At 48.9% G+C, this 13,582-nt stretch overlaps 1 protein-coding gene across 1 annotated transcript in view; it reads right to left on the reverse strand.

The window, feature by feature from the left end:
* LOC144763049 (uncharacterized) overlaps positions 1–13,582 on the reverse strand; it is a 103,302-nt gene that overhangs the window by 12,311 nt on the left and 77,409 nt on the right. Inside the window, exon 6 of the mRNA XM_078648358.1 lies at positions 9,943–10,083. Coding sequence (XP_078504484.1) covers positions 9,943–10,083 — 141 coding nt within the window. The remainder of the gene's footprint in view (positions 1–9,942; positions 10,084–13,582) is intronic.

Genomic DNA, 13,582 nt, shown 5'->3' on the forward strand with positions numbered 1-13,582 from the left:
CCAGCTGGAAAGAGGGAGCTGCAGGACACCAGGGGTCACGCAGCCTTGACCTGTGAAACAGACGCCTGTCCCAGCTGGAAAGAGGGATCTGCGGGACACCAGGGGTCACACAGCCTTGACCAGTGAAAGAGATGCCTATCCCAGCTGGAAAGAGGGATCTGCGGGACACCAGGGGTCGCGCAGCCTTGATCTGTGAAAGAGACGCCTGTCACAGCTGGAAAGAGGGAGCTGCAGGACACCAGGGGTCACACAGCCTTGACCAGTGAAAGAGACGCCTATCCCAGCTGGAAAGAGGGAGCTGCAGGACACCAGGGGTCGCGCAGCCTTGATCTGTGAAAGAGACACCTGTTGCAGCTGGAAAGAGGGAGCTGCAGGACAGCAGGGGTCACGCAGCCTTGACCTGTGAAAGAGACGCCTATCCCAGCTGGAAAGAGGGATCTGCGGGACACCAGGGGTCACGCAGCCTTGATCTGTGAAAGAGACACCTGTTGCAGCTGGAAAGAGGGATCTGCGGGACACCAGGGGTCACGCAGCCTTGACCTGTGAAAGAGACGCCTATCCCAGCTGGAAAGAGGGATCTGCGGGACACCAGGGGTCACGCAGCCTTGACCTGTGAAAGAGACGCCTATCCCAGCTGGAAAGAGGGATCTGCAGGACAGCAGGGGTCACGCAGCCTTGACCTGTGAAAGAGACGCCTGTCACAGCTGGAAAGAGGGATCTGCGGGACACCAGGGGTCACACAGCCTTGATCTGTGAAAGAGAGGCCTGTCGCAGCTGGAAAGAGGGATCTGCGGGACACCAGGGGTCACACAGCCTTGACCAGTGAAAGAGACGCCTATCCCAGCTGGAAAGAGGGATCTGCGGGACACCAGGGGTCACACAGCCTTGACCAGTGAGAGAGACGCCTGTCACAGCTGGAAAGAGGGAGCTGCAGGACAGCAGGGGTCACACAGCCTTGACCAGTGAGAGCGATACCTTAAATTCAATGTATAAAGGAAAAAAAAATTGCTAATTGTCCCTAAGGAATCGCAAATTACCACCAACTTCAAGTTGGTGGTAATTAGCGAATTTCTTGAAAAATGCCAATTTTTGCACTTTTCAAAGTGCCATTTGATGCACATACATGCCCTCTGGGCATGTATGTGCACCACATGTGTACCCATGCTTATTTCAGGGGTACAACAGGGTGTCCTTTGGACACCCCTGCACCCTTGAAATTATTCTCAATTTGTAATTAGCAAATTCCGAATCGCAAATTGAGAATAACTTCCCATTCATTCCTAAGGTCCTCCTGGTCCATAGGAATGAATGGGAAAGTATTCCTTAATTGCGATTCACAATTTGCTAATAGCAATTAAGGAATTTTAAGTAATCGCAAAAAAAATGCGATTTTGTACATACATACCCATTTGCGATTCTCAAATAGCGGTTTCTTAAAAGTCGCTATTGGGGAATCGCAAATGGGTATCTTGATACATATGGCCTCATGTCTCTTGGTGTCCACTGGACTACAGGTAGGGTGGCAGTGATTCCACATCAGACCGGGGGGCCTCCTTTCTAAGTGAGCTATCACCCCAGCTTTCGAGTCCAGTGTTCACTTCCAGCATATGTAGGTGAGGCGCGGAAACCGAGATTGGATGTGCCACAGCCGGGTTCATTGTCTAAACCTCCATGACTGGCAGTGGGCAGTTACTGGGCAGCGTGAGGGGCAGATACTATATTTACATCTGTGTTTCAAAAGTTAAGGCTCCTTTGGATGCCAGTTATTCTTTTTCAGATCTTGTCTCTGATCTCTAGTCACGCGGTGTTTGATTTCTACTCAGTTTCCCAGCTCCTCGTGCGCCTTGACTGCACGCCTAGCGCCTAGAGCGCGCAGTCAAGGCGGACGAGGAGGAGGTGGGAAACTGAGTAGAAATCAAACACCGCGTGAATACTGACCAGACACCATCAGGGTGGCACTGGGACATACATTAGAAGCGGGCACCCACATAAAAGTGGCCCAGTCCATACATGCCTATGGACCCGATTCAGAGGGGAAACTCCCGATTTTTTAAGATAAGCATGGCTTCCTTCAGCTGCCTCCCGCCTGAAATGGCCTCTACCTGGACAGCATCTGTGTGTGCTGCAGGCCAGGTTTGTGTCAATATCAGGAACATCAACAGTAAAAACCGGCCCACCTTAAACAGGCCCACAAACTGCAAAAAAAGACTGGCCCATCCTGTGATCTGTCAGACCAGCTCGTCGGTCACTGACTCATTGCCCTGGAGGCCAGTCCAGCCCTGGGCACGAGCGCTCACCCGCAGGCTCTGTAGATGACGCGGTTTAAGCAGCAGGTGTAGGTTATCACCGATATGACGTCATCCAAGAGCAACTGAGGCCAGGAAGCCTGGGCGTGCACGTCCTCTGCGCAGGTGTGACTGACACCACCAGCAGCCAATCCGGTGACGCGCACACCTGGAGGCACATCTGGGATGCAGCCGCTCATCTGGAGGCTGAGCTCTGCCGAGGCCACATCTGCAGGGAGTGACCTGGTCGATTTGCATCCACGGTGTGACCGCGTCACTCGGCGCCTCTGGAACCGGAGGAGATAACATCTGTGGCGGGATGGAGAGAGCGGCTGCTCATGTCACACGTCAGCGTGTGATCCTGGGCAGAGGCGGCAATGCCCTGGCACGAGGCCACATGATCATGGAGTGACCCGGTAGATTCATATCCAGGCCCTTTGTAACCGGAGGATTACCTTCCCAGCCCGGGCGGGCTGTGGCGGGATGGAGAGAGCGGCTGCTCATGTCACACGTCAGCGTGTGATCCTGGGCAGAGGCGGCAATGCCCAGGCCCTGGCACGAGGCCCGGCTCACGGCTGCACCGACTTGTCTGGGGAGTTGACACTCCGGAGCCCTCCCGCGGTCCTTTCCCCCGGAATCCGTGGGGGAGGGGAGCCCTTCACACCTGGTGTTTGCAGGCCTTTTAGCATTTTAGAAAACTGCACATTTTTTCGCCAAATTTAGTGCCAAGGTTGGACTGGCACTTTAAATGCGTTTCTATGTGCTTTATTTTCCCATCCCGCCCGACTTGTCCTTGTTTATTTATATATTTATCTGTCCACTACTGGCATTGTTTAATTGTGGTTGTTAATACATTTCGCAGATATAACTCAATTTAAACGTCCTCCAGTCTGGTTCCTAATAGTCCTATAGTAAAGATACTGAGAGAAGCCTTTTAAGTAGAGAAAGCTGAATTACCCGAGTCGCAGGAGGCTGCTCTGGAGGGGACAGAGGCTGATGTTGAGTCATTGAGGACAGGGGTCAGGGAGCCATAGTACCTTCCACCAGCAGGGGGTGCAAGCGCTCCGAACAGGGACCTCCTCTATGAAACTCTGAAGACAACTTTGGTGGAGCAACTCACGGAATTTGGCTCTGAAGAATTGCTCGTAGATACATCAAATCTCCGCGAGCTTCGGTGGAGTTCCGCCAACGGGCGGAGATAGGCAGGTCGTCGGGCTGCTCACGATGCTATGACTTAGTGCCAGGAGCCCGTTACGGTTTGAAACATCAGCACAGGAGGCACCACACGCGGCATGACAGGGAACGCAGCTACTCGAGTTGACTTTGCTGCCGTTTGCGTAGATTGTCCACTCGAGAGACAGCTTTCAGACCGCAAATGGTCGTGACCGGCAGCATTAGAAAAATCTTGCTGGATGCCAGAAATCGTGCTAGGGGATGTCAAACCTCGCTCGCCAACTTACAGTTCAAGAAAAAAAATGGTGCCACATGGCGAAAGGCGGAATTTACCCAGAATTCAACATTCCGGCAAATCTGTGGGCGGAACAGGCATTTTTCCCACCCCTAATGACTACAAGGATCAATGAAATACAGTCACTGCTACCACCTTCCATGTCCAACTCCTGGGGACTTTCTGAATGACGGAAGGATATATGTGTGCGTATAGTGCATTCCACATCTCATACGAGACCCATAGGTCGGTTTTATTTATATAGCGCTTCATGCCAGTGGCAAAGTGCTTTGCTTTTCGTGAGTGCCCGGGCATCCGTCAGAGTGCGTGGGTGAAAGGGTGTTGTGTAAGGATTGGCCTGCTTGACATACTCATTGGCGTGTGTGTGGTTTGACAGTATTGCGGATGCACATGTCATTAAGGTCCTGATTTATTCGTTTTTCACACAATGCAGCACAGCTCTTGATTTTCCGTGCAGCGTTGCACCAGGACGCAGCGCAGCGCAGAGCCAAATCCATGAAGATTGTCCTGGTGCGGCTGTCACGCCCTGTGCTGGCGCTCTCAAAGACTGCCATGCTTGACACACAGTAAAGAGATATAGCATCCCAAGTGGTATTATTTAGAGACAGTTTGGCCAGGATATGCATACAACATTATCCGAAAGGAAGCAAGGAGACGCTGTATGGTTATGGCATGTGCTCAAGGCATCATTTATACAAAAGTACGAGGGAAAAGGTCAAACAAAAGGTGTAATTCGCAGTTATTGCAGCACTGCAGTATACAATTGACAGAAATTAAGATTGTTGACCATCCAGTGCAAATACAGGCGCATAACACGAAGCGGTTCACGATACTGAACAAACCAAAAATGAACTTTTAAATCTACCTGGAACCGCCGTGTACCGAATATTTCACTGTACATTTATGCACTAGTCACCTTGCGCCACCCACTCTGTTTCACATTGTCACATGCGTCGCTACCTTGGTCTTCACTTATACACCTTGAGCACCACGTACAATTTGGGTTGTTCTTAATTTCTGTCAATTGTATACTGCAGTGCTGTAATAACTGCGAATTACACCTTTTGTTTTACCTTTTCCCTCGTACTTTTGTATAAATGATGCCTTGAGCACATGCCATAACCATACGGCGTCTCCTTGCTTCCTTTCGGATAATGTTGTATGCATATCCGTGCCAAACTGTCTCTAAATAATACCATTTGGGATACTATATTTCTTTACTATACCGAACCCCAATCCCAACGCGGTTGACGGGTACTTTACTCCTGTTGTTGTTACAACATGCTTGGCACACAGACAGCCTGCGCAGGTCAGCGTGCGCGGTCTAACATAGGATGTTTACTAGAAGCAGACACTTCCAGTACACATTTCAATGTCTAGTAAAACAGAGAAGGATCCCTCATTCTGGATGTGTGTTGTGAACTTCAGCACGCAAAGCAATGCATGTTGTTTTTAAGGAATGAAAACATGTTGCCTTGTTTGCATCTGCTCCCAGAAGGCGTTAGATTTGGATGCAAAGTCTGGTCTGGGTGTCTTAGAAGATATCGCTTTGTGTTAAAACCTAATACAGCTTGAGCTGACCTGCCCAAGTCACACCCTCTTGACATAAAATGATGCAACGCAGTACAAAGGGGCCCTAGATCTGAAAAAGGGGCACCTAGGCAGCACTAAATACCTTTTGCGCTGGAAATAAATACCATGCAGCCGTTTGCGTCGCTTTGCGCTGACACAGGGCCTTAGTAAACCTGACCCTGGGTGTCGCTGCGCATCAGCAGTGGAATTACTTAGACTCCATTCAAGAGACAGATAAGCAACCTTTGAGCACTTAGAAACCAATATCAGTTGTTCTATGGTGTATACCAAGGACCATCAAGTGAATGGACACATTAGAGGCAGTGATAATCCAACAGGAACCCATTGGGGGCAAAGTAAACCACTGAGCAATACCATGTAGTGTGTACCCAGAAGCATCAGAGGGTGACATTTGGAGGCCGTGTTATATGGAGTCTAACCAGGAGCAGCAGGTGCGTGGCCTCTTTGGAGGCAGAGAAAAACCAACCGGAGCCTTCAGAGGCAGTGTTAATCTGCCATGGGGTGCTACGTGGAGTCTACCGATGAGCGACAGACGGGTGAGGCTGGGAGGCAGTGTAATGTGGAGTCTAACTCGGAGCGACTGATGGGTGACGTTTTATGGCAGTGTTAAACCACAAAGGCATTTATACGTGGAATCTACCTTGAAGCAGCAAATTAGCAACAAATAGAAGAAGTGTTAAACCACAAGGAGTACTACGAGGAATCTACGCCAGAGGAACAAATGAGCGACCCATGGAGGCAATGTTAAATCACAAAGGAATACTACAAAGAATCTACGCCAGAGAAACAAATGAGTCTTAAACCACAAAAATGTACTATACAGTCTACTCCAGAGAAACAAATGAGCAACCCACTGGAGGCAGTGTTAAACCACAAAGGTGTACTAAATGTAGTCTACCTCGTAGCAACAAGTAAGTGACCCAATCAAGTCAGTGTTAAACCACAAAGGAATACTACTTTCAAATCTATTCCAGAAAACAAATGAGCAACCATTGCACTCAGTTTTAATCTATGTTGGACTTGGCCCTTCTGGCAGGTTTACCCCTTAACTTTTTTCTTTTTATATGTGACCTGGGGATAGTGATTTTTGGTTTCTGCGCACTTTCACTGTGTCCCAGTGGAAAGTGCGTGCGCACTCTGAGAGCGTGTGGTGAGATAGGCATGCCCTCCCATAGGAATGCATGGGGAATGTATGTGTCCCTGGTAGTTCCTGATGCGTGGGGTGTGCAGGCCCGAGTTTGGTATGTGCAAACTCGTGAGATTGAATGCTGTGCAAGGATGTGTGCGGCATGAATGTGTCTAGTATGGAAGTGCCACTTCTAGACATGGGTGTGCGTGTGCAGTGAGTGTGCTGGCGTGTGATTGGCTGGAGCTGGCTGGTGAGCCTGGCTCCAGGAGTCTGGATGGGTCTGCCCCGGTAGTGAGTGTTGAGGTTAACATGCTGATGTGAGGGAGGGGTGCACCTGGGACCTGAATAGGGCTGGGCTTTCCCCACACATTGCTGGCTCCGCCCCCTGTGGTGCGTCTAATGACCCTAGCCTGGCCAGTGAAAGGAAAGGGTGGATGAGCACATCACAGTGCTCCAAAACCAGCTGAGACTGGGTTTTCCCCCACCCTGCACCCTTAGACAAAAGGTTTTAATGTATAAAAAGGGGCTGTGTCCCCTTGCAAAATGTTCTCTTCTTGGATCCTGTTGCTGAGGGGGGGCTGCTGCTGGGCGCCAGGAGGACCGCCACTGGGGATTGCCTCCCTGCCTAGGAGGACCTTGTGAGCTGACTCTGGGCCCAGCCTTGCCCCACCTCCTCCTGAAGGACTTTGTGCTGGTGTCTGAACTTTTCGGAAACTAGCGCCTGGAAGCGCTGTATTTTGCCCCTAGCGCTTGAGAGCGCTTTACTTTGCCTAGCGCTTGGGAGGGCTTTTTGTTCTCAGCCGGTGCCCACCCGGCATTTGCCCCGTTCATTTGCCGATATTGTAAAGTCCCCTGGCAGGTGCCCACCCTGCCAGGGACCTTGCCGCTATTTCTTTTGGGCCCCCAGGCGAGTGCCCACCTCGCTTCATATTTAAAATTGAAGAGGGAGCCTACCCCTCGTGTTGCCCCGTTTCACCGCCGCCAGCCCGGGACACCCAGTGACGTCTTACCCCAGGCCGAACCGCGATTGGCTGCCGGCCCGAGGCACGACCCGGAAGTACTGGGCCAAAGCAGGAAGCGGACGAGAGCCCACCCCGCGCTCCTGTAAGCAGCTGCAAGCCCAGCCGGAAGAGTGAAGCCGGCACCAGGAAGCCGGAAGAGGCGCTGTGGTCAGAGCCTCCCCAGGAGAGGAGACGCTCCGCAGGACTGCCTCGGCGGGAGAAGGGCTGCAGGGACCTTATCAGCAGAATCCCGCAGTGTGAGAAGGCCGGAGCGGGGCTCTCGGGAGTCTGAGGAGAGAGCCCTGCAGCTCCAGGAAGGTCCCTGCGGTTGCCTGCCTGACGTCGGGGCTCCCATGTGAGCAAGGGGAGCCCCGCCCCGCCGAAACCCCGAGAAGGTAGTCAACGTCCTCACCGAGGCTCCCCTAGCGAAGGGAGAGCCCCGCAGCAGAAGGGAGAGAGAGAGGAGCCCCCGCCGGAAGAAGTCACCCGGTAAGTTGAAACGGGCTCAGGGGCTCCGTGGGTGCAGGATTGTCACCAGGTAGGGCCGAGCGACCCTGCCAACCCACTGAGCGGACCCGCCGTTATGGGCCGCTCCCACCTGGGCATTGCCTTGATTTCCGAGTCCCCAGAGGGTGGACTCCGACGTGGGGGACATTTCTTCTTGTTGCAGAGTGGCCCCGGCTGGTAGTGGGCCGTTCCCCCCACCGTGGGCAGTATTTTCTTTAGAGCCCTTGAGGCTCCATCACTTCGGGGGCATATTTCTATTCAGAGCCTGAGAGGCTCAGGGGGACATTGTATTTGTTTAGGGCCACGAGGCTCCAGCGTTGGCCTCATTGTCTCCCCAGCTGCCCAGCACTTAGTGGGCAGCTGCTCCGTTTAGGCCCCTGACATTTAGGACAGTCACTGGTTGTGGCCTAATGTGATTTCTGCGCAATTGATCTTTGCTACACCTCTGAATGTTGTGATTGCATCATGTGTAATATTCTTATGCCTATACCCCTAAATGTATTGTGATACTTAGGTGGTTGTTCTTCCTAGTACAGGTGTTGCTAGTGAGGTCCTGGTTCCCTGCGTAATATTCTCCTAAGGTGGTTAGGGTTGCGCAGGTGGTACTTACCTGTTACCAGTGATTGCTGGTTGTGTGCTCTATTTCCTATTTTGTGCTATAGTGATTTTATATTCTAGGTTTTAAGTGCTATTTCCAACAAGTATTCTAGTTCTAAAAGTGCTGATCCCTGACAGTGGCCCATGTGGCCCTGTCCTGTACATATCCCTTGTAAATTCTGCCCGTGCCTGTTGGCACATTGTAAAGTGTGCGTTTTTATCTAATGTGTTTTGGTATAATACAAAGGCTATTTTTATATATAACCTTGTGTGGAGTTTCCTTTGTGGTGGGCCTTGGGTGTTGTTGTGGGTGCGTGTGCAAACACTCAACTCACATTGTCTCCGAGTTTAGCCTTACTGCTCGTGCTACGTTACCAAGGGGCTGAGCAGGGGTTATCTTGGCGTGTAACTCCACTGCCCTGACTTAGGGTGGTGGTCTCTGACTGACTTTGGCGCAAGCCTTGGCCAGCCAGAGATCCCATTTCTAACAAACCACAAGGAATATTGCACGGGGTCTACCACGGAGAAAACAAAGGAGCAACCCACTTGAGGCAGTGTTAAACCACAAAGGAATACTAACTGGAGACCAGCCCGGAGGAACAAATAAGCGACCCACTTGAGGCAGTGTTAAACAACAAAGGAATACTACATGGAGACCACCCCAGAGCAACAAATGAGCAAACCACTGGAGACAGTGTTAAACTACAAAGGAATACTAACTGGAGTCTACCCCGGAGCAACAAACAAGCGACCCACTGGAGGCAGCGTTGAACCACAAAGGAATATTAATTGGAGTCTAACCCGGAGGAACAAATGAGTGACCCACTCAAGGAAGTGTTAAATCACAAAGGTATACTAAGTGGAGTCCACCCCGGAGGAACAAATGAGCGAACCACTCAAGGCAGTGTTAAACCACAAAGGTATACTAAGTGGAGCCAACCTGTCACAAAATGAAACGTTTGTGCAATGAGATAGCCAGACAAATTCATACAAATATGGTAGCGGGGTCATCCCTACATAAAAATAAATTTTGCTTCACAATGTTTCAGGTGTGACATGTACAATGCCCTAATAAGAGAGAATTTTGAAAACACACATGCATACACAAAAGCATGCATGCACATATACACAGTCGCACTCACGTGCACATACATAAGCAAATTATACACAAAAACAACCAAATATGCACACAACACATCCCCGTATATGCGCATGTGCACATGTGCATGCACACACACACAAGCACACAAACACAAGCATGCATGCATACACACAGAAAAACACACACACACACACAACCACACAACTGCAAGTGTGTACACACACTCGCACACACACACACAGAGTAGATGATACAAGTACCTTGCTTCAGATCCACACATCTGTGCCCACATTCTGGGCAGCACTTCTGGAGTCCAGGGCACTGCCAGTCCTTGTTGCACAGTTTCTCATCACTGGGAGGAGGGCACAATTCCTTGGATGTGGGGCAGACTCCCGGTTTATCTTAAAATAAAGAATGAATATTAGACATGTGGATGCATGCGGTACATGTGAGCTCTCTCAGTGTGTCTTCAACTCTTGCATTCATTCATCCTTCTATTTCGACTCTTTCATCTCCTTTTATTCAAGGGCGGAGGAGAGAAGGCATGGATGTAGGTCGACGTTGGAGACTGCACCCCTAAGGTACACAACAAGAGTTTCAGTTGTATCTGATGATAGACAAGGGCAGTGGATGGTTTGATTCCAATGTAAAAGAAGCACATGGCCCCCCTGGAGAGCGATATCTTTCGTGGCTACGAAGGGGAAACATTATGGGATGATGACGTGTTCAAGGATGCAGATAGATCAAAGAGTAGGAGCTGTCAAATAGTGTCTGCTTAGCGACATCCGGGGTGGAAGCCGGCCTGGAGAGAGTCCTGGGTATCAGAGCTTTCTAGGAAGTCCACCAGCTTCTCCATTAGGCAGTGTGGCTGGCAGGGGACGCACAGGGATTGGACAGTAACTCTCTGGGATACTACAATAAAAGGATCAATGGTCTTCCTTAGTTGTGCCTGAGATGCTCCCAAGGCTGACAAGGCGTTTAAGGACAACTTTAACAGAACAGGTAAAATGTGCCTGTCTCTTCCACACTACTGTTAGGATCACATCTTTGTGGGAGCCTGATTTATAAGGCGACCAGAAATTAAAAAAAAAAAGTTAATCTAAAAGAGGCATAGATGAGGCCAGTGGGATCTCCAGACCTTTCCACATCTAATGTGGCAGGTCCTAAGAGAACAAGCATTGGCATAGCCAGTAGGTCTTGCCTTTGGGACATTATAAGTAAAAAAAGAAAAATTTCAAACTGGTTATAACACTTCACATTTACATTCACTTCACATATAGGATGCAATTGGTAGAGAAAAGGGAGGTAAACCGGTCAATGTGGAAAGTAACCTCTAAAAGAGGTTCAGACAGTGTACAGTGCAACTGAAGGGATTGAAGCCTGCAAGTGAGGTGAGATGATATTGTTACTTTTTGTCCTGGCACTGAACTAAGAATGTTTCTTTTTTGTTTAGGATGCTTCCTGCACTCAGCAGATAATTACTGTGCAAGTTCCAGGCTCTGCTGGAGGCACAGAGATTAGAGCTGTTTTACAAAATTTCAGAGGCAGGCAGGCTGGCTGAGACACTTCTGGCTACTTAGGGCCATATGTAGGTAATTCTAAATTACCGAATCGAAAATACAGAATTTTACCAAATTGGTATTTTGGAATAGGTAATTGCTATGTAGATAATAATTCGGTAGAAAAATACCGAATCGGTAAGATTCGGTAATTACCGAATCGGTATTTGCCATTCATTCCTATGGGCCTGGAGGTCCATAGGAATGAATGTCAATTACCGAATCGGTAAATACTGATTCGGTAAAATTGGGAAAAAGTAAAGGGTGGCAGGGTGTCACTTTGACACCCTGTTGCACCCCTGATTAGTGCTTGTGTTCACATGTGGCACACATACATGCCCTAAGGGCATGTATGTCTGTCACATGGCACAGATGTAAATGCACAGATTTGCATTTACATAGGAATTTGTTATTTACCACCAACTAATATTTGGTGGTAAATAACGAATCCTTAAATCCTAGAAGCACTCTTTGAAGTGCTCCCTACATATCATTTACGATTTGGTAAATACCAAATCGGTAAATGATGATTCGGTAAATACTTATTCGTTATTTACCGAATCGGTAAATGTGCCTCCTACATAGGAAAAACCTATTATCGGTCGGTAATGGCCTTCCTACATATGGCCCTTAGTGAGTGTGTATCATTTTTGCAACATTTCTTTTGTCATCCTGGGGAAGGTAAGAGGCTTCCTGTTTCTAATGCGATGTCATTGAAACATAAGCCTGCAAAGCACCCCTCCCCCTCTTCCAATGTCCGGCCCACGGCTTAGCAAGGGGAACATGTAGATTCTTACCTTCCCCCTTGTCATCATGCATTTGTGAATTAACAGGCTGAAATGTTGAAAATGTAACAGACTCTCTGAGTAACCAAGAGTGTCTCAGCCAGCAGGTCTGCTTCTGAGGCCTCTGGAAGGGATCAGCAGAAAGGAGGACAGAGCTGCTGTGAGCTGCATGGGATCTCAGAGAACAAAGGAGAGACAGCGTCCCCGGCTCCATCCCGCCCCGCCTCCAATGGCCACATCCGCAGAGCCCGTGAGGAGCAGAGCGGCCTAAAGCGCTCAGTGAGGCTTCTACCTTTTTTAAAAAAAGAAAAAATATAAAGGAGCAGTTAGTGCTCCGATACGTAGGAGGCGAGCTTCTTATGCTGCTGCAGCGTGTGAGCTTCTAGAAGGGAAGCCAGTACAACAAAAAGCCGTGTGCCAGCCAGCGGAGAGGGCAGCAAGGAAAAGTAGTGCAGGTCAAGAGAACATATGGGCCAGAGCGAAAGGATCGGGGTAGCAGGGGCAGAACACCCACAAGGCGGGAGAAATGAGTAGTATACACCAACCAACACTATGAAATTAGTGAAAGCAGACAAAGTGACCTAATAAAATCGGTGTTCTGTCATGAGTGCGTTTCATCTCTACATACAGATTACAAAATGCCTCGCTGTGCAGCGCATGTGCGCTGCCTCTAGGCTCGACCTAAAAATGAGACCAGAAACTGTTAAAGTAGTAACATGAAGACTAACCCCCAGATGCATCAACAACACATTTTGCGATTCCTTAATAGCGAAAAATACTGATTCGCTATTAAGGAATAGCAAAATGGAATGCATCAAGAAATCACTTAAAAAATAGCGATTTCTTAGAATTCCTTAATTGCGACTCGCAAACTGCGAGTTGCAATTAAGGAATACCTCCCCATTCATTCCTATGGGCCTAGAGGCCCATAGGAATGAATGGGAAGACAATCTCAATTCGCAAATTGCAATTAGCGAATCGCAAATTGAGTTTGCGATTTCAAGGGTGCAGGGGTGTCCAAAGGACACCCTGTTGTACCCCTGAAATTGATCTGTGCACATATGTTGCAACATGAAACTTTGAAAAATGCACAAAAGTGCATTTTTCAAAGTTTTTGCAAATTACCATGAAGTTGTACTTCATGGTAATTTGCGTGCCCTATTAGCGAATTCGCTAATTTTAAAACTTTCATGCATTGCATTTAAGGAATCTCAATTTGAGATTCCTTAAATGCAAATAATCGCAATTAAGCAAATTCTCAATTTGCGATATTTGCATTTGGAATGATGCATCCCAAATACAAAATCCGCTCGCAAAGGGGCAGATTCTGAGAATCTGCCCCTTTGCGAGCGGATTTTTGTTTGATGAATCTATGCCATATTTTAGCCAGATACATAATAGCTAATTCAATATACAGCTCTGGCTAGAAGAGGACTGAGGGTTAGGAGGGTGCGGGTTACAAAATGATGTAATGATTCGAGAGAGTTACCTTCGGTGGAGGACAGAATGCTGATTTTTAACCGCATGCGTGCGGCCGCTATTTTTGCGCTGTGTGG

The sequence above is a fragment of the Lissotriton helveticus genome, chromosome 6 (genome assembly GCF_964261635.1).
Source record: "Lissotriton helveticus chromosome 6, aLisHel1.1, whole genome shotgun sequence".
NCBI classification, from domain to species: domain Eukaryota; kingdom Metazoa; phylum Chordata; class Amphibia; order Caudata; family Salamandridae; genus Lissotriton; species Lissotriton helveticus.